This window comes from Rana temporaria, chromosome 8 (genome assembly GCF_905171775.1).
Source record: "Rana temporaria chromosome 8, aRanTem1.1, whole genome shotgun sequence".
In the NCBI taxonomy this organism is placed as follows: Eukaryota; Metazoa; Chordata; class Amphibia; order Anura; family Ranidae; genus Rana; species Rana temporaria.
In genome coordinates, this window is record NC_053496.1 from 45,738,793 (window position 1) to 45,761,160 (window position 22,368).

At 43.5% G+C, this 22,368-nt stretch overlaps 1 protein-coding gene across 2 annotated transcripts in view; it reads left to right on the forward strand.

Annotated features, from left to right (window-relative positions):
- The window catches only part of CLCN1 (chloride voltage-gated channel 1), a 148,891-nt gene that overhangs the window by 116,026 nt on the left and 10,497 nt on the right, over positions 1-22,368 (forward strand). For both annotated transcript variants that reach the window (XM_040361671.1, XM_040361670.1), the window contains exons 16-19: positions 9,157-9,290; positions 12,648-12,847; positions 19,058-19,130; positions 22,127-22,215. In XM_040361671.1, coding sequence (XP_040217605.1) covers positions 9,157-9,290; positions 12,648-12,847; positions 19,058-19,130; positions 22,127-22,215 — 496 coding nt within the window. The remainder of the gene's footprint in view (positions 1-9,156; positions 9,291-12,647; positions 12,848-19,057; positions 19,131-22,126; positions 22,216-22,368) is intronic.

The window sequence follows — 22,368 nt, forward strand, 5'->3', positions numbered from 1 at the left end:
ACTGAGTGCTCATTTCCTTTCAGTCCGGCCAGGAACACAGGAAACTGAATCTCCTGTACCGCGCGGTACCCGGCCCGGCCCAGGCACTATCTGATAGGGGGCTGGGGACCCATAATGATAAAACAGAGAGGAGCTCGGCCACGCTACAGTGGCAGCCTACAGGGAAGATGTGGAGGTGAGATTAGAAAAACATAGGGACAAGGGGGGGGGAGAAGTGTAGGCTTTGTGGGCGGGGGGGGTGCTTAGGTGGCCCCCATTTGGCTTGAGGCCCCCAAATTCCTTCAAACGGCCCTGCTGATAGGCAGTACTGAAATGTGCACATATAGGCACTGATAGGTGGCACTGGTGAGCGCTGCTTAGCAGTAGTGGGTGTCCATGTGCGGGACCGATGTCCCATTTACACAAGCTGGTATCGGCTTTTTTATTCTCCTCACGTTGTCAGCGTGAGAAAAAAAGGCTGATTACCGACTTTTGTTTACATCACGTGATCAGCTGTCATTGGCTGATAACTGATCACGTAGTAAAGGTCCGGGATTGGCCCCTTACTCCACACTGTGATCAGTCGAGTCTCATAGACTCGCTGATCACATAGTGCGATGCCCGTGTCCCGCATCGGGCGGGCAGGCAGCACATACATGGGAGGACGAGCATGGTTGCCCTCCGAGAAATGTAGGCCCCCTCTGTATCCGTATTTCAGCTATAGCGTGGACGGGAAGAGGATAAAGGGGAACTTCACTCTCTCAATCAGCATTTACACTGTTATACAAGCTGTATACTCACTACTTTACATTGTAGCAAAGTGTCATTTCTTCAGTGTTGTCACATGAAAAGGTAGAAGAAAAGATTTACAGAAATGTAAAGGGTGTACTTACTTTTGTGAGATACTGTATATGTTGGAGGATTATTGTTAAGGTTACAGTGAGGACTGGTGAAAGGGAGGGTTAGGAATAAGTTTAAAGGCAGGGTTACTATTAAGGTTATACGGAGAGCTGGTATTAGGTTTATAGGGAGGTTAGTGTTAAATGGAGGAATAGTGTTAGGGTTACAAAGAGAATTAGTGTTATAGTTATACAGGGGGTTAATGTTAGGGTTATTTTTAGTGTTACATGGAGGAATAGTGTTAGGGTTACAGAGAGGGTTAGGGTTACAGACAGGGGGCCATATTCTCTAAGATTCTAGGCGGGCGGCGCGTAAGCAATTTACACTCCGCCGCCCCAACCTACAGGAGCAAGTGCTGTATTCCACAAACACTTGCTCCGTAGTTTGGGGCGACGGAGTGTAAATGGCCCGGCGTATCCACGCGTATATCCAAGGGGGCGGCTTGTATTTAAATTAAGCGCGCCCCCGATTCTAACGAACTGCGCATGCGCCGGGCTTAAAATAGCCCAGTGCGCATGCTCCAGTTCTCGGCGTAAAACGTCAATGATGCCGACGTGTGCGTCATTGACGTAAAGTCATATTCAAGAACGACTTAGTAAAACGACGTACTCGACGGGAAAACACGACGTGGACCCGACGCCATACTTAACATGGCCTACGTGGGACTTGCGTAAACTTACCCCTCATATAGCAGGGGTAAGTTTACGCTTACGCAAACAATGTAAGCGACGGTTACGCGACGCAAATTCGTTCGGGAATCGGCGTATCAGGCTCATTTGCATAAACACATGAGATCTGAACGTAAACGCAATGCGCCTCTATAGAGGCGCATTGCGGGCGGTGTTGCCGCGGTTTCCCATTTTTTAATGGGAAGGACCGGTGAAGGAGCGGTATACATGCTGCTCCTCTCACCGCTCCAAAGATGCTGCTGACAGCGCATCGCTTTCACATTGAGTCTGCAGTGAAGGAGTTTTTCAGGCGGGATAGCAGCGCTATTTTTAGCGCTGTACCGCCTGAAAAACTCCTCAATGTGAAAGGGGCCTTGGGTTTACAGGAAAGGTTAGTGCGTGGGATACAAGGCACAAGTCAGTTCAGAATGGATAGAATGGATAGGCAAAATAGTCAAGAGTCCAGGCCAAGGTCCATAACAATTCACTTTCCCAGGTTTAAAAAGATAACTTTAAAAAAAAAAACTAATATAAATTAAAAGCCAATTTTGGTAAATTAAAGATTTGTTTCTTTTTTCCAGAAAATTAAGTGAAATCATTGACATTTAAAACTTATCTCTACTTACTCAATTAGAATTCTGTTTTTACAAGAAAAGTTAGTGTTAGGATTACAGGAAAGATTAGTGTTAGGACTACAGGAAAGGTTAGTGTTAGGACTACAGGAAAGGTTAGTGTTAGGACTACAGGAAAGGTTAGTGTTAGGACTACAGGAAAGGTTAGTGTTAGGATTACAGGAAAGGTTAGGGTTAGGTTTGCAGAAAAGATTAGTGTTAGGATTACAGGAAAGGTTAGTGTTAGGATTACAGGAAAGGTTAGTGTTAGGATTACAGGAAAGTCTAGGGTTAGGATTGCAGAAAAGATTAGTGTTAGGATTACAGGAAAGGTTAGTGTTAGGATTACAGGAAAGCCTAGGGTTAGGATTGCAGAAAAGATTAGTGTTAGGATTACAGGAAAGGTTAGTGTTAGGATTACAGGAAAGGTTAGTGTTAGGCCTACAAGAAAGGTTAGTAATACAGGGAAGGTGTTAGGGGGTGCTGGGGCGGCTGTTGGGGATAATAGAAAGAATTGGTGTTATCAAGTGTGGACTGACAACTCATGGGGCCCCTGGGCAATAGTAGATTATGGGGCCACACAGTATACACACACACACACACACACACACACATACATTCAAAATACATACACAGTATACACACACAGACACACAATATACAGTACACACACAGTATACATACACACAGAATACACATGCACACACTGAAAATGTACTGGAGAGGCGGGGCAGCTATAATCTTGCAATTTTTTAAAAAACACAGATGTTACATACTGTCCTGGTTTTACTGAGGCTGGCAACCCTGATGGGTCCCCCTAGTGGCATGGGGCCATCGGGCAGTGCCCGAGTGCTCGAATGGTCAGTCCGCCCCTCAGTGTTAGGGTTATATGAAGAACGGCATGCATTCTCCATGTGCTGTGGATCATGTCCTCTTCAGGTATCAAACACACAACCTCCATCCACCAACACCTTCTTTTGGGTGATGTTGGCATTGTACACTGATTTTATTCTTATTGGCTGGAGCTGTTTTATATGAAGACAATTGGTGTTTTTATAGCATGGAGAAACAACTGATAGTTTGAATAGACAACAAGCAAAGCAAAAGTGAAGATAGAGTGGGTGGAAGTGAAGGTAACAGGTGACAGTGCAGTACATAGACTCTGCCATCCACTCTGTAGTACGGCTGTCATCGGGGGCGGTGGTGCTGCATGGACAGCTTCAAGCAAGCGCTCTGCACTCTGACAACACACAGATGATGGGCTTCTGATCAAAGCAGGTCTCTCATTCCTGGAAAGCTGTTATGAAGTACTTCGGCTCTGTGGGACCCTCATCCTTTAATTAGATGTTTCCCCGCTGGTCGTCAGCCTGCAGGAACTGTTTCATCTGTCTATAAGTGGAGGGAATGGATTTCCAAGATGTGCCATTGTGGAGTGTGGATGATGTTTAAAGGGAAATATCTCTCTCTAAAGCCATACACTAATAGAATTGTGTTCAAAATATTTGTTTTATGAAAATTCGTTTGATTTTCTAATCAATAAAGCTAAAGCCTCATTTATAATATAGTAGCTAGATTCACGTAGTTTGCCGCAACTTTAAGGCGGCGTAGCGTATCGTATTTACGCTACGCCGCCTTAAGTCAGAGAGGCAAATACTGTGGGCCAGATTCACGTAGGTGAGCGGCGGCGTAACGTATCGTAGATACGTTACATCGTAGATACGTTACACCGCCGCAAGTTTTCAGCGCAAGTGCCTGATTCACCAAGCACTTGCGATGAAAACCCACACCGGCGGCCTCCGGCGCAAGCCGGGCCAATTTAAATGGGCGTGTGCCATTTAAATTAGGCGCGCTCCCGCGCCGGACCTACCGCGCATGCTCCGTTTCCGAACTCCCGCCGTGCTTTGCGCAAAGTGACGTAATTTTTTCGAACGGCGACGCGCGTAGCGTAATTCCGTATTCCTGGACGGCTTACGCAAACAACGTTATTTTTAAAATTTCAACGCGGGAACGACGGCCATACTTTATACAGCAATACGATTGCTGTGTAAAGTTAAGGCACCAAAAAACACGACTAACTTTGCGACGGGAAACTAGACTAGTGGCGACGTAGCGAACGCGAAAAACCGTCGGGAATCGCCGTAACTCCTAATTTGCATACCCAACGCTGGTTTACGACACAAACTCCCCCCAGCGGCGGCCGCAGTATTGCATCTTAAGATCCGACAGTGTAAAACAATTACACCTGTCGGATCTTATGGCTATCTACTGTATGCGTAACTGATTCTATGAATCAGTCGCATAGATAGAAACAGGGATACGACGGCGTATCAGGAGAAACGCCGTCGTATCCCTTTTGTGAATCTGGCCCCAAATTCTCAAAGTACTTGCCTCCTAACTTACGGCGGCGTAGCCTAAATGGGGCGGGCACAAGCGCGCCTAATTCAAAATAGGCTGAGGGGGCGTGTTATATTATCATTTTGTTTGACCTGACGTGATTGAAGTTTTTTTTGAACGGCGCATGCGCCGTCCGCCTACATTTCCCAGTGTGCATTGCGGCAACGTACGCCGCACGGGCCTATTGATTTCGACGTGGACGTAAATTATGTAAATCCCTATTCACGGACGACTTACACAAACAACGTAAAATTTTCGAATTTCGAAGCGGGAACGGCGGCCATACTTTAACATTACTATTCCAACTATTTGTTGGAATAACTTTAGGCCTGATAAAGCGTTACGTAAACAGCGTATCTGTACTGCGTCGGCCGGGCGTACGTTTGTGAATAGGCGTATCTAGTGATTTACATATTCTACACCGACCGCAATGGAAGCGCCACCAGGCGGCCAGCCTAAATATTGCACCCTAAGATAGGACGGCGCAAGCCGTCGTGTCTTAGATAGGTTTAAGTGTATCTCTGTTTGAGAATACACTTAAACTTAGGTCGGCGCAGATTCTGAGTTAGGTCGGCGTATCTACTGATACGCCGACCTAACTCTACCTGAATCTAGCTATAAATATATAAGGGTCAAAAGGGAACCATCATCCAAAATTTATTGAAGAGATTGGAACAAGAAAAACCTGTCCCCAACAGGTCACTAGGGAAGGGGAAAAAAAGAGGGAGATGGACTATCGTGGTACCAACTTGAACAGAATACGAAAAATTCATAGAAATATTATTTGATTTATACCGTCTTTCCCTGAAAAATCCTATAATCCACTCTATTACAGTAGTATATAATGTACAATGTGTGCCCTACACATAACAAATGCAGAAAAGTCACCTAACTCTTGTCAAAAAATGTGCCGCACCGAAAACACGCACATTTGCAAATGCATGCGGTTGTCAGTAACATGTAATGGCACCACCGTGCATCTGCTACAGGGCAATGCATAGCTCTGCATGTTTGGAAAAAGCGCAATTTTGTACGCGTTCCCAACATACAAAGATCCAAACCTATCCTCATATGCATGCCATCTTTTTATGCAGCCATTTGTTGGGAGAGGCTTTGCAAGATTGTCATAACCAGGACGCTTGCATTTGTTCTTGGTGCCGTCATCTGAACGCTGAAAACTACCAGCACTGAGCTGTTGGCACGAAGGACTAATGTACTGACATTACCCATTCAACAGCCGAATCACAAATGTGTAATAAGACTAATTAGCTAACAAATCCGTATTCAGGAGCAGTGTGAGTTTTATAGTCTCCACAAGCAATTAGTGCGAGTAAAATGACTTTCTACCATCTGATGGGACTGATTGATACGATGTGAACTTGTTTAACCGCTTCAACCCCGGACCATTTTGGTGGTCAAAGACTGGGCCACTTTTTGCGGTTCGGCACTGCGTCGCTTTAACTAACAATTGCGTGGTCCTGCGACATGGCTCCCAAACAAAATTGACGTCCCTTTTTTCCACATATAGGGCCAGATCCACAAAGAGACGGCGTAACGTAAAAATTCCCATTTAAGTTACACTGCCTTAAAATTTCTACCTAAGTGCCCGATCCACAAAGCACTTACCTAGAAATTTTCGGGTGTGTAACTTAAATTCCGCCGGCGCACGGCGTTCCTCTTCAAATGGGGGCGATTCCCATTTAAATTAGGCGCGCTCCCGCGCCGGCCGTACTGCGCATGCTCGTGACGTCATTTTCCAGACGTGCATAGCGCGAAATTACGTTACGCCGAGCTTTGTGGATTGCGACTGGTCAATAAAGTTGCGTCGGGAAAAAAAAAAGATACGGCGGGGAAAAAAAATGTAAAACAAAAAAAAAATCGCGTCGCTGGACAGAAAGGTCTGTTTTTACAAGGTGTAAACAGTTTACACTTTGTAAAAGCAGCCCTAATTTTACGATTGCAAACTAAAACTTACGGAGAAAAAACGAAGCTGAAAAGCTTCGTGGATCTCCGTAAGTGCTAATTTGCATACCCGAGGCGGTACTGCATCCTAAGATCCGGCAGTGTAAGTCCCTTACACATGTCGGATCTTCTGTCTATCTCTTGGAAAACTGATTCTGTGGATCAGTTCCAAAGATAGAAACAGGGATACGACGGCGTATCAGTAGATACGCCGGCGTATCCCTTTTGAGGATCTGGCCCATAGAGCTTCATTTTGATGGTATTTGCTCACCTCTGCGATTTTTATTTTTTGCGCTATAAATAAAAAAAGAGCGCCAATTTTGAAAAAAAAGCAATATTTTTTACTTGTTGCTATAATAAATATCCCCAAAAAATAATAAAAAAATATATTTTTTTCACATTTAATGCCGATATGTATTCTTCTACATATTTTTGGTAAAAAAAAATAATCACAATAAACGTTTATTGATTGGTTTGTGCAAAAGTTATAGCGTCTACAAAATAGGGGATAATTTTATGACATTTTTATTAATATTTTTTCTTTTACTAGTAATGGCGGAGATCAGCGATTTTTATCATGACTGCAACATTATGGTGGACATATCGGACACTTTTGACACCATTTTTGGACCATTGTAATTTTTACAGTAATCAGTGCTATAAAAATGCGCTGATTACTGTAAACATTACACTGGCAGTGAAGTGGTTAACCACTAGGTGGCACTGCAGGGGTTAAGTGTTCCCTAGGAAGTGATTCTTACTGTTAGGGGGCGTGGCTCGATCACAGGGAACAGTCATCAGTGACAGTGTCACTAGGCAGAATAGGGGAATGCCTTGTTTATAAAGGCATTCCCCTGTTCTGCCCTTGCCAACTGCAATCGCGGTACTCCCAGGAACATCGAGTTCCCGGGACCTTTTTAATCAAATTTGAATTCAAATAGTTTTCAAATGGAATTTGAATTTCCAAAGATAATAAAATAAAATAGAATAGAAAATAAAGGAATAGAATAGAAAATAATAGAATAGAAAATTGAATATAATAGAGTAAAACAGAATAAAACTGAATAGAAAAAATACAATAGAAAAAGGGGACAGAATAGAAAATAAAAGAATAGAGTAAAATAAAATAAAATAGAAAATAAAATAAAGGAATCGAATAAAGAATAGCATAAAATCTAAAGAATATAACCATCTTCTGAAAATGGAACTTTCGAACAGAATACATTTGAATAGAATAGAAAATAGAATATAATAGAATAAACAGTAGAAAATAATAGGATTAACTAGAAAGAACATAACTGTTTTATGAAATTCGTACTTTAAATATAATAAATTTTATTTTCAAATAGAATAAATTTAAATAGAATAGAATGGAAAACAACAAAAAGGAAAAAAAAAATACAACATAAAAACAAAATAGAAAGGAATAGAGAAAAAAAAATTCTTCCAAAATTTGAATAAATTTGATTTGTATGCAATTAGAATGGAATTTAATTCAAATTCTAAAAATTTGAATCGCTTCTAATAAACATAACTAATTTCAAAATCAAATTTAACTAAACAAATTTATGTAAATAACAATTTGAAACTAAACAAACTTTTTCGTTCTGCACATGTCTAATGCAGTATATCGCTTAGCAAAATTAAATGTGTCCCATGCACATGGCAATGAATACAGCCTATCATAAATAGTCTGGAGGAATTCACAGATTTCAGACTGGGCTTAGTGACCTACACTATTAACATATAGATTGGCTGGCCAGAGTGATGTTTTATACAATGCCATAATTTATACTATGATGGTGCTACATTAATAACAAGTGTTTACATGGCTGTACAGGGGTTGAATCTTAATGGGAAGCCATATGTGGCGGCAGCAGGTCCCGGGAATGTCTATGCATTCCTCTATGTTTGTCTAGGCCACTAACTCCAGTCTGGAAGATGTATATCTGTCATGGACAATGAACCAGGCAGAGACAGGAAATTAAGGTAAAATCACACTATGTACAGTAAAGTAAAAAAAAAAATTTAACAGATCGGGAACGTAGTCAAAAGTGGAAGCCAGGGTTAGGAAACCAAACGGGTATTCAGACGAGCCGGGATCGAAAGCCAGGAATCAGCATTGTCAGAAGTCAAAGATCAGGAACAGGAAACATCAGCCAGGCAAAAGCCATAACAGAAATACAACAAAGACATGCTGACCAGGTGAAGGCACAAAAGGAATGAGCAATGCAGTTTAAATAGCCAGAAGTGGTTGGCTGTAGGCTGGACTAATGAGGCAGGTAATGGTAATCAGATGAGTCATTGTGGGTTGGAAGAGGGCCCACAATATAAGAAGATGGTTAAGGCAACCTTAAAATGGAAAGTTGGTGTGCCTGTAAAGAGGCTGTTACAGGTAAATACAATGCTAAAATATGGTAAATGCACAAAAATTATTATGGGATTTTTTTTTTTAATAATGGTCTGGCAACAGGTAAAGGTGTGCTTGTTTTTTTTTTGCAATGATGTTTTAGTGCCATAAATCACTTCACCTGTACAGTATGTTGGTGCCTGAGAGCTAGGTAGTGACAGTTGTCCCTTGGCTTGGTCAGAAAGATCTTCCTTTGTGCAAACACTCTATCCCTGTTTTCTTTTTTCTACAGTAAATACAACATTTTTGTAGAAGACATCATGGTGAGTGATGTGCGCTATATATCTTCCCATTGCACCTACAGAGACCTGCTGAATGTACTGAAGAGATGCACACACAAAACACTCCCTCTAGTGAAGTCACCAGGTAAGACAACCGGACACATGTGTCCACAAATTATGAAGGTTGAAGGGTCAGTCCACCGAAAAGTGATATTTATATGTTTTATAGATTCTGGAGAGTTAAACCATCTACAGTTGTCTTTTCTAACCCTTTGGAACTAGATCTCTGCTCTGAATTCTCAGCTCTGCACAACTGCTGTGCCCATTTTAAGGGCTTCCCACCATCCTTGCACTAAGTTTCTGGGTCAGCACATTTGCTCTGACTACTATGAGGGGTTCCCATTATCCTTGCTCTACATTTCTTTGGTCTGCACTCTTGCTGTGCCCTTTCATGAGGGGCTTCCTCAATCTCTGCACAGAGTTCCTGGGTCTGCACACCTGCTGTGCCCATTATGAGGGTCTCCCACCATCTCTCTGCCCATTATAAAGAGATTCCACCATCTCTGTGCTGTGGTCCTGGGTCTGTACACCTGTTGTGCCCCTTATGAGGGTCTCCCACCATCCCTGTGCTGAGTTCCCGGGTCTGTACACCTGCTGTGTCCATTATGAGGGTCTCCCACCATCTCTCTGCCCATTATAAGGAGATTCCACCATCTCTGTGCTGAGTTCCCGGGTCTGTACACCTGCGGTGCCCATTATGAGGGGTTCCCACCATCCCTGTGCTGAGTTTCCGGGTCTGTACACCTGCTGTGTCCATTATGAGGGTCTCTCACCATCCCTCTGCCCATTATAAAGAGATTCCACCATCTCTGTGCTGAGTTCCCTGGTCTGTTTCACCTGCTGTGCTCATTATAAGGGGTTCCCACCAACTCTGTGCTGAGTTCCTGGGTCTGTACACCTGCTGTGTCCATTATGAGGGTCTCCCACCATCCCTGTGCTGAGTTACAAAGTCTTTACACCTGCTGTGCCCATTATGAAGGTCTCCCACTAGCCTTGTGATTTTACGGGGGTATTTTAATAAATGATTTATACAGATGTATTTATGCAGATTTATTTATGCAGTTGTCTTTCTTTTTCACGTGGTCAGGGCTTTTTTTTCCAACTGGAACTTGATGGAACTCAGTAGGTGTTATTGATGGGCACTGATACTGTAGATGGCACTGATGGGCACTGATAGGTGGCACTGATGGGCACTGGTAGGTGACACTGATGGGCAATGGTAGGTGACAATGATGGGCACTGGTAGGTGACAGTGATGGGCTGAACTGTTGATACGGCATTGCTAAGTGGCACTGTGGGCACTGATGGGTGGCACTGTGGGCACCGATGGGTGGTGCTGGTGGGCACTGGTACGTGGCGCTTGTGCGACCAGCCGTTGGTGACCGGCTTTTTTTTCAGCACGAGGAGAAAAAATTGCAGATTACCGGCTCTGTTTACGTCACATGATCAACTGTCATTGGCTGACAGCTGATCACGTGGTAAGGGGTTGGGATCTCATAGACTCACTGAGAACAGAGCGAGCCACGCACAATCTGCAGTGGGTGCGCAGGCCGCTCTAGCATGGGAAAACGTCTATTGTCGACCTCCCGGCAAAGTAGGTCCATGCTGTAGCTGTAGCCATCATTCGGTTATAGCGCGGATGTGAAGTGGTTAAAGCTGGATACACACTTTTCGATTTCCTTTTAGATTTAGCTTTAACTATGTAGTACAAGGGCCCGCCTGATTGAATACAAATTGAAGGTGTTTAAGTTTGACCTCATATTATATGATTTTGGTAAATCTAAAGGAAAAAATCTAAAGAAAATTGTAATGTGTGTATCCAGCTTTAGGATTGATGGAGCCTAACTTCTTCTGATGGCACTGAAGTCAGCCAGCTGAGTTTAGTCCCATCAGGAGATGCTGGTCTCCATAATGCAGTACCCTTTGTGCATTCTGTTGTGAATTTAATTAACATTGACTGCTCAAGCCCTGAAGAAGGGGAAGGATTTTTTGCTCCAAAACGCGTTGGCTGTATCTGATACTCTTACCCATTAAGGCCCCTTTCACACGGGGCGGATCAGTAATTATCCGCCCCTGAACCTCCGCTTGCTCAGCGGGGATCGCTCCGTTGATCCCCGCTGAGCCGGCGGATGACAGGGCGGTCCCCTCACACTGTGCAGGGACCGCCCTGTCTTTTCTCCGCTCTCCCCTATGGGGGAATCGGATGAACACGGACCGTCTGTCCGTGTTCACCCGATCCGCCAGACGGATGGAAAAGTAGGTTTTTCCTCCGTCACACTTTGGCGGATCGGAGCGGGTCGGATGTCAGCGGGCATGTCTCCGCTGACATCCGCGGCTCCATAGAGGAGCACGGAGCGCCCGTTAAGGTACGCCTAAAAAACTGGCAGGCGGATCTGCCCGTGTGAAAGAGCCCTTAATGTGCTGTGAACTTTTGTAGCAGGGGCTCCTCCATACACATCCAAGAACTAGTTCTATTCCACATTTTCAAAACTCTTATGCCGCGTACACACCATCACTTTATGTGATGAAAAAAAACGACACTTTCTGTGAAGTAAAAAATTACGTTTTTGAAACTTCAATTTTCAAAGACGAAGTTGCCTACACACCATCGTTTTTCTCACAATGTTCTTGCAAAGTGAGGTTACGTTCCACCACGTTTTACCATTGAAGCTTGCTTCATAAGTAGCTTCTGGGCATGCGTGGATGAAAAAACGTCTTAGAAAACGACGTTTTTTGCTACACACGGTCAATTTATGTGAAGTAAAAAGTGCACTTTTGAAAAACGACACATAAAATTGAAGCATGCTTCAATTTTTTTTGGTCGTTTTTTACAAGACATAAAACGACGTTTTCCCCCACACACAGTCAATTAAAGTGACGTTTTTAAAAACGTCATTTTTTTTCATCACATAAAGTGATGGTGTGTACGGGGCATTACATTGAAGATAGTCAGGAGGTTCCTGCCCATGAGAGCTTACACTCTAAGGCCCCGTACACACGACCGGTTTTCTCGGCAGAATTCAGCCAGAAACTCGATGGGAGACGTATTCTGCTGAGAAAACCGGTCGCGTGTACACTTTTCGCCGAGGAAACCGACGAGGATCTCGTCGGGCCAAAAAGAGAACATGTTCTCTATTTCCTCGTTAGTCAATAGGAAAAATTGGCTCGCCAAGATCCTCAGCGGCTTCACAAGGAACTCGACGATCAAAACGATGTGTTTTGCCCGTCGAGTTTCTCGGACGTGTGTACGGGGCCTAAGAGCTTTCATTGACCAAGTGACCATGTCCATACATTGAGAAGACAGTAGAGAGGTAAAGCAAGCAGCTCAGAACGATCTATCAAAGATAAAAGAGTCTAGATAGGTTGCAAGGATCCCCCAGACATATGATTGTTCCCTAACCCAACACAGCTTGCAGTCTGTAATGTATTTCTTTCCTTGCAGAATGCATGGTGCTCCTTGGGTCAATCGAGAGGACGGAGATCACAGCGCTGCTGGAAAGAGTCCTGAGCAAGGAGAGGAGGCTGAAGATGGCGTCCCCTCCGTATAAAGGTCAAATGTCAGCGCGGCCAGGGGGGAAACGGGAATCCTTCCGGTACGTGGATGAGGAAGAGACGGGAGGCGAAGAAGAGGAGAAGAAGGAGGTGAGGAGACCGGACTCCAAATAATCATTTTCATGTTAGGATCGAATAGACTTTTATTATCTACTAGTGAAAGGTCGTCCTGTTGAAAGAAGCCAGGGAGAGTTCCACAATCTCATATATATAAATAAATAAATAAATAAATATATATATATATATATATATATATATATATATATACACTGGATGTACACTGTATTGCTATATTGTCAAAAGTATTGAGACATCTGCCTTTACATGCACATGAACTTTAATGACATCCCAGTCTTGGTCCGTAGTGTTCAATATTGAATTGGCCCACCCATTGCAGCTTTAAAGTGGAGGTTCACCCTAAAACAATTATATATCATTCCATCCAGCATACTGCCGACATGTACAGTATGCTGTTTTTTTTTCCGCTGTACTTACCGTTTTATCGTTGTTTTTTGAAGAGGCGTAGATGATTGACGTGCGGCTAAGGCGCGTCACGCGTTCCGAAAATAGCCGGACTGGGACTCGGCGCTATACGGCGCCTGCACACAGACTATGAGCCGTGTAGAACTGACTGCGCAGGTGCCGTATAGAGCCGAGTCCCAGTTCGGCTATTTTCGGAACGCGTGACGCGCCTTAGCCGCACGTCAATCATCTACGCCTCTTCATAGGAACGGCTATTCCCCGCGGGATGCAGAAAAGAAAAACAACGATAAAACGGTAAGTACAGCGGAAAAAAAAACAGCATACTGTACATGTCGGCAATATGCTGGATGGAATGATATATAATTGTTTTAGGGTGAACCTCCGCTTTAAGAGCTTCAACTCTTCTGGGAAGGCTGTCCACAAGGTTTAGGAGTGTCTATGGGAATGTTTGACAATTTTTCCAGAAGCGCATTGTGAGGTCAGGCACTGATGTTGGACGAGAAGGCTTTGCTCACAGTCTCTACTCACTAATTCATCCAAAAGGTGTTCAGTCAGGACTCTGTGCAGGCCGTCAAGTTCCTCCACTCCATACTCGCTCATCCATGATCTTAATTTGTGCACTGGTCTAAATCATTTGTTGGAGGGGGGATTATGGTGTCTAAGTATAAGCTGTTTATTAACATAAAAACATAGTAATGCACTCACTGGATAATCCACTCCACTCCACTGAGTGCATTACAGTGGAACCTTGGATTATGAGCATAATCTGTTCCAGGAGAATGCTTGTAATCCAAAGCACTTGTATATCAAAGCAAGTTTCCCCATAGACGTCAATGGAAACAAAGATAATTCCTTCCACATTGACTTCTATGGCATGCAATACTGCATGTTGAAAAAAGGGGGGATAGGGTTGGGACTTTAGCTGAGGCATATGACAAAAACTACCACAGGCCTCCATCCCTGTAAATCTAAAAAAAAGGGGGGGAGGGTTGGGACGTTGAATGAGATGCGTTTTTAGCAGTATGCATTTACCGTATTTATTGGGGTATAGCGCGCTCCCGCGTATAGCGCGCACCCCTAAAGTTGCCCCGAAATTCCTGTGGAAAAAAGATTTTAGTACTTACAGTTTTGGTGTCTTGCCCGGCGTCCATCGGCGGCCTCGTCTGGTCCGGCATCCGTCTGCGGCTTCTGGTGTCCTCCCCGCTCGTTTCCCGCTTTCCCACGCCGAGTTTGAATACTGCGGCGAATACTGCACCGGCATATACCGAGCGCAGTACACTCGTGTATAGTCGGGCAGGCTCGGCTACTCTCGCGCTCACGTCCTGTACGTCGGTATATGCCGGCTCAGTATTCAAACTCGGTGCGGGAAAGCGGGTATCGGCGTATATGGCGCACCCACGATTTTGCCCTGATTTTCAGGGCAAAAAGTGCGCGGTATACGCCGATAAATACGGTAAATATATATATGTAATATAAAAAATGTTTCCATAATGGCCAGGCTCAAAATTACCAACCAAAAAAGCACTAAACCAAATTAATGTAACAAGTGAAATTATTGCGCTGTAAAGTGTTATACAAAATAATGTGTGTATACATATACAGCCACATACATATATATGTATATAAGTGGGTAGAAAGCCACCATAGGGGTGACACTAAGATACCAGCAAAAAAGTTTGTTGAGCAGTCCTTGATCGAGGACACAATGCCAAGAAGGTCCAAGTACACCAAAGTCCAGCCGTATAAAAATACAGTACATCAATGCTTAATCCAATCAATAGTGATGTACGTTTTGAAAAATATTAAAGACACAAAAATGAAGATAAAAATAAAAATAAAAATAGTTCAAAAGAGAGAGGCCTTATATCCGAAATTGGGTGAAAGACAGAAGATGAGCCGTAACCAAGATCTCATATATACACCTCTGGTGGTCCCAGCAGCTCACCTCAGATCTGGCAAGCTGGATACGGTCAGCCTGGTCCTGGTGGGTATGGTCCGGGATTGAATATCACATACGGGTCTCCATACAGTGTATTATATGAAAAAACAGGAAAGGCAAAAAAAAAAACACAAATGGTGTAATAACGTCACAGAGGGAGGGTGATGGCTATGATCTTAACCAGTGGAGATGCACTCACATGTGGATAAAGACCTAGGGCTCGTCTCCACGAGCGCCGAGCTCGTCAGTCCCTCCTTCCTCTCCCTTGCTAATTATCCAAAGCTGCAGGCTAGAAGTCCCGTGTCCCCAATGGCTCGCGGCTCACTCCTGGAGTCTGGCAACTCAAACCTTGATGTATGTGTATAAGGGTCTCCACGGGTGCGGACTTGCAATGGATCTATGCCTCCACCTCTTCCCCTCTGTCTATAACTCAGGCTCGATGCTCAGGTGGCACAGTCATGCATAAAGGAAAAGTAAATAGACAACCATAGCGTAGCCCGGTCAGACGTGAAATATTTAATAAAAACAAGTAAAAAACTCACATTTAAAATCGAAAGTCCCGCATCAATCCTACGAGTGGCGAACTCGTACGTCCGTTCGTCGGATGCTAGAGTGTGTCTCGCCCTCCAATCCTGACGCGTATCGTCACAACACGTGACTTCATCAGGGGATCCCATATATATGTATGTGGTTGTATATGTATACACACATTATTTTGTATAACACTTTACAGCGCAATAATTTAACTTGTTACATTTATCACTTTTGTCTATCGAGGTAGACCTTCCTTTATTTGCAGCAGTATCCTTTAGTCTGCCCTTGCCCCTTCACTTTAGACAGCGCAGGAGTTCACTTCACTTATAAACCAAATTAATACTGCATGTTGCCAGAGGTGGGGGGGTGGGCGCCGGAGAGACTCGGAAATACTCGGGGACAGCTCGGCTGCTGATCTCGGACACCTTCGGAAAAGGTTCGGAAACACCCTGGAACTGAGTATTTCCGAGTATTTCCGAATACTCCTCGCACCTCTGGCCAAATACGGTACTGCACACCCCATTACCTTGAATTCTGCTTGTTTTGCGAGACGACACTCGCAAACTGAGTCAGAATTTTTTTTTAAAGTTGCTCATAATTCAAAAAGCTTGTTAACCACGTTACTCGAAAAACAAGGTTTCACTGTACTTTATTTAGATTTTATGTTATTAAACAGCTTACACTTAGATGGTGGCGCCCCAATTGCAATGTCTTCCTTGCATAAGGTAAGAAGCTGTGCATAATGCATGGATGGATTTTCTGATTTGGGATGGGGGGGTTGGGGGGTAGGGGAGGAGAACAGACCCCCAAAAGCCACCCTTAGCAGATTGGGGATCTCCTGCACAGCTTTAGAAGATGAAGAAAGACGTTTATAACCACAGAGCGCCTGCTTGTCACTTTTCACGTCAGCACGGGCGCTTTGAATTTCCGACAAGAGTCCTACGGAGAATACCTGACTCGTGAAACACGCGCTATAAATACAGCTCAGCCTTCTTTTTCTGGAGTGTCACTTTAATTACTTCCCTGTAGGGTCTCCATTTCTATTCCAGTGTTCTGTGCGTGCAAAAAAGACGGCGGAACAAAAGACTTTCATTACCCTCGTCTGTATCGCATAATGGAAATCAAATATTCTGCTCCCTCGCTGAGCGTGTTGAACTTTGTTCTATCAGATACAAATAAATATAATCAGTTATTGGAAATGAGTGATGACGGGGGGGACGACATTACCAGGATGATGGAGTGGCGGTGGCAGCGGCTGGTATTGAAAATCAGAAAAATCTGACATGAGGCGGAACAATGTATCACGGCTGTCCTTCAAAACCTCTGATGTGTAACCAGTGACCTTGCAGTGTAATGGAGAAACCCCATTGCTGGGAGTAACGGGGACCTCTAGTGTTTTTTCCAAGGGTGCTTTGAGTTTTTTACTTCTTTTTTATACATGGGGGTGTATCTGTAAAAAAATTACAGATCTCTTCAGCCTGCTCTGTTTAAAATCGAATGTTAAAAGGCTATTTCTCTCCAGGTTGAATGTTCTTCATTTATAGGAATAGCGTAGATCGGGAAAATATTGCATTGTGGATAGAGTTAATGTAAACAGATCGGGAAAATATTGCACTAGATAGAGACACTCCTAAACCTTTGGGACAGCCTTCCCAGAAGAGTTGAAGCTGTTAGAGCTACAAAGTGTGGGCCAACTCAATATTGAACCCTAGGGACCAAGACTAAACGTGGCTTGATGCTGGACACAATGTTAAGCCACATCAGGTGTTTTTTTTTTTTTTACATGTCAAAATCCATGGTTTCCTATGAGAGATGCCCTAACTGATCCGACTTTCAGATCATTGATTTGAACGGAAGTCGCATCCAAGTCGGATCATCTTGATCCGACTTGTGGTGCGACTTGTGCTCTCAGGATCTAGAAGGGGAACCCCATGCCAAAATTTTAAGGTCATCCCCCCCCCCCCCCCACCCCAAGATCGGTACCAGGCCCTTTGAGTCTGGTATGAATCTTGAAAAGAAACCAAAAAAAAAACAACATCTGAAGCTAAAGGTAAAAAAAATGAAAAAGATGCAGCCACCTCTTCTAGAACAGGTAACTTGGAATATGTACAGTGCCTTGAAAAAGTATTCATACCCCTTGAAATTTTCCACATTTTGTTACAACCAAGTGCACGCATAAAATGTTTACAGGTATTTTACAAATCCAGACAGAAGAGGGCTGCAGATCCCTACAAATGTCTGAACATTCTCCCCTTCTCTCTTAGGCCCCTTTCACACGTGCGGACCGTATGTCCGCTTTTTTCATCCATTCGTTTGCGGATGAAAAAGGGACATACATTGGTCCCTATGAGATTGCAGGTGTCATCGAATGAACATCCGCTGACACCCGATCTTGTCCGCCTCCGCAATGATCCGATCCTGCAGACGGAAGAAAACCCTATTTTTCCTTCCGTCTGCGGATCGGATGAACACGGACATACAGTCCGTGTTCATCCGATCCCCCAATAGGGGAGAGCGGGGAAAAGACAGGGCGGTCCCTGCACAGTGTGGGGACCGCCCTGTCATCCGAAGGCTCAGCCGGGATCAACGGAGCGATCCCCGCTGAGTATACAGAGCATACGGAGGCGGATCATTACTGATCCACCCCGTGTGAAAGGGGCCTAATGCCGCGTACACACGATCAGTCCATCCGATGAGAACGGACCGATGGACCGTTGTCATAGGTTAACTGATGAAGCTGACTGATGGTCCGTCGCGCCTACACACCATCGGTTAAAAAAAAACGATCGTGTCAGAACGCGGTGACGTAAAACACAACGACGTGCTGAAAAAAAACGAAGTTCAATGCTTCCGAGCATGCGTCGACTTGATTCTAAGCATGCGCAGGTTTTTAACCGATGGTCGTGCCTACTAACGATCGGTTTTGACCTATCGGTTAGGAATCCATCGGTTAAATTTAAAGCAAGTTGGCTTTTTTTTAACCTATGGTTAACTAACCTATGGGGCCCACACGCGATCGGTTTTGACCGATGAAAACGGTCCATCAGACCGTTGTCCTCTGGCTATCCTATCGTGTGTACGAGGCCCTAGTGTTGCTGCTTAAAACTAGAATGAACTAGAACTAGAACTGAAAAATCATCATTCCCATTGTTTAACTCTTTGTTAGTTTATTGGTAATTCTTTGCTGGTTTGTAGGAAAGTTTGACTTTCATATGGTTAGTGCAAACCGTGATATTGGGTGATTGTTTCCTCTTGGAAAGACATCAGTCTTCTGGTAGATAGAAAGACATGTTATGGTTAGAAGCCCTTAAATATCTCATTAATTGTCTGGGATTGTTTTACAGCCAATGGAAGAATGCAATGGCCCCATTTCTCTGACTTATTCTGGCGAACCCACCAGTGACCCTCCACAGCCAGGTAACATCCAATTACCTAATATGTGTAAAACTGTATCATATTTGTCATGATATTTTTCTTCTCTTCAGCTTTAATAGATGAGCCATATAGCTTCTTATGATAATACATTATGGATTTACGAGTATCTATAGCCCAAACTTTTATTTGTTTGTTATGGATGGAGTCGGGAACATTTAGAATAGAGGGTCAGCAATAGGCCTACAATGCAGGATCTACCCGTTGATCATGGTCATGTTGGGGCATGGAGGATTTTGGAAAAATGTAATGGCCCTCGTGTCAACAAGGTTGAGAAAAACTGATTTAGACCCCTTCCCAGGTCACTTGTGGACCTCCTGGAGTGCAGGCTCTCACATTCAAAGGTGCTTTTTGACCTTCTTCCCAACAGCGGTTAAACCAACAGAAATATAGGGGCAGATCCACAAAAGAATTACGCCGGCGTATCTATTGATACGCCGCGTAATTTTAAAGTTCCTGCGTCGTATCTTTGTTTTGTATCTACAAAACAAGATACGACGGCATCTGGGATCGATCCGACAGGCGTACGTCTTAGTACGGCATCGGATCTTAGGTGCATTAGGTGGCGTTTCCGTAGAAATCCGCGTCGAGTATGCAAATTAGCTAGTTACGGCGATCCACGAACGTACGTCCGGCCGGAGCATTTTTTTTAAGTCGTTTGCATTCGGCTTTTTCCGGGGTATAGTTACCCCTGCTATTATGAGGCGTACTCAAAGTTAAGTATGGCCGTCGTTCCCGCGTAGAATTTTGAATTTTTTACGTCGTTTGCGTAAGTCGTTCGCGAATAGGGATTTGCGTAGAATGACGTCACCGTCGTAAGCATTGGCTTGTTCTGGTTTAATTTCGAGCATGCGCACTGGGATACCCCCACGGACGGCGCATGCACCGTTAAAAAAAAAAAACGTTGTTTACATCGGGTCACGACGTATTTACATTAAACACGCCCCCATCACATCCATTTGAATTCCGCGCCCTTACGCCGCCAAAGATACACTACCCCGTCATAACTTACGGCGCAAATTCTTTGAGGATTAAAAAAATTATAATTACGGCGGCGTAGTGTATCTTAGATACGCTACGCCCGGCGGAGAGAAGCGCCGATCTACGTGGATCTGCCCCATAGTTTTCTTCACAAGGATTCCATATGTAAATGAATAACAACATGAAGATTGTAGAAGATTCCACCACTGTCAAATAGAAAGTAATTCAAAATATATAAAAGGTTGGCAGTAACCCAAATACAGTACACATACAAATACATTTAGTGCATTTTGAATAACCATACAAACCAAAAACCATAAACAAAATAAGAGGAAGTCCTCAAATTAAGGAGTCCAAACACCACAAGTAAAAAGTCTGTGTATTGACAGGTGCTCTTAGTTATCCGTGCTAGACAAATTACTTGTGTATTAGGAGAAATTCAAACTCACCAGATTACTAGATATTAGAAGATATCGTAGGCTCAGATCATTAGAGGGTGTATTGCATCCTTTGATGTGTCCTTGTGCTCATAGGACAATATAGCTCGGTATAAGCAAAATGATCTGACGTGTTAATCACAAAATGCGTGCTGGCTCTTACTGACATAAATTTACGGTTGGTACCGATCCTTGCTGTGGTGGAACACACGCCAAGACGTGGCTAAACAGTGTTCTTGTCTTAGTGATATAGCTGTACATGTTGGTGCTAGCACATTTAGCACCCCACAATTTAAGTGTGCTTTTTTATCACTATTTGGCATTTGTGTACATCAAAGCATATTGCGCTATATGAATCATTTTGCTTATACCAAGCTATATTGTCCTTTGAGCACAAGGATGCAACAAGGGATGCAATATACCTTCTTAAGGATCTGAGCCTACGATATCTCCTAATATCTAGTTATCTGGTGAGTTTGTATTTCTCCTAATACACAAGTGATGGTGGAGCACGGATAACTAAGACTTTTACGTGTGGTGTTTGGACTCTTAAATTTGAAGACTTCCTCTTATTTTGTTTATGGTTATTGGTTTGTATGGTTATTCAACATGCACTAAATGTATGTGTTTGTGCATTTGGGTTCGCGCCAACCTTTTATATATTTTGCATTGTTTGAAGGGTGATATACTCGACTCACCATTTCCTCCACTTTATATAGTTTGGCACCACTTTTTGTCAATTCCTAAACTACACAATTAATAGAAAGTATATTATATTAATTCCTATTAGTTACAGAACATTATTATGAATGATAGTGCAAGGACCTGCCCCCTCAGACGAGTCGGGGTCAGAAAACCAGAAGTCATAAGTAAAAATCTGGAAAAGGAATTGAAGGAAAGTCAGCCAGGCCAAGTTATTCTTAGGAGCACGGTAAGGAAGCACATAGAGATCATAGACCATGCAAGGGCAAGGAGGAAATGAGCTAAGCTGTTTAAATAGCAAAAAGGGGCTGGCTGAAGGCTGGACTAATGAGGCGGGTTAATGGTAATCAGGTGAGTCACTGTGGTAACAATGAGTTGCTGGTAATTTACTGACAGCTGAGCATCTTCTGAGCCCTGAAAGAAAAGGACTGCTTGTTAGAAAGCAGGAGCTCAGCTCTGACGCTGGGGTAATTCTTCCCAATGAAGTGTAAGGAGCATTCTTCCCACTGACCATTATGTATCATGAGTTGTGTGTGTGTATATATAGTAATTTTTACCAGGGGTTCCCTGAGACCAGAAAGTTATTTCAAGGGTTCCTCTGCGTTGCAAAGCTTGAAAAAGGCCTTTTTTAGGGGGTGCCCCATTATCTGACCAAATGTCAGTGAGTAAGGACAAGGAACTCGTGATCTTGTGGTTTAGAATTGAAAGTGTTCCATTGTCCGACTGAAGGTGCATGTGCTCATGGAGACTTAAAATAAGAAAGCCTTCACCGATTAATTTCAAAGGAAGATAAAATTGGTTTGTCTGGTGGAAATAAGAAAAAAAAAATTTGTAAGGATGTATGACCTTTTCTTTTCCCAGCCACTTGCTGTCAGAGACTACGCTCTTCCCTGCGGAGAGTCTGCTGCCGTTCCAGTTCTGAGGAAATCAAAGTAGAAGACCCACCTACGGTTTGTAGTAGACGTATACAATTTGTTTGCTTACAAATCGAAATTCGGACAAACTTTTTGTTATTCAGAGTTTCGGATGTATAGTAATGGATCCAAAATAAATTATAACAAAACAAAATAACATAATAAAATAAAGAATTTGAGAAATTCAAA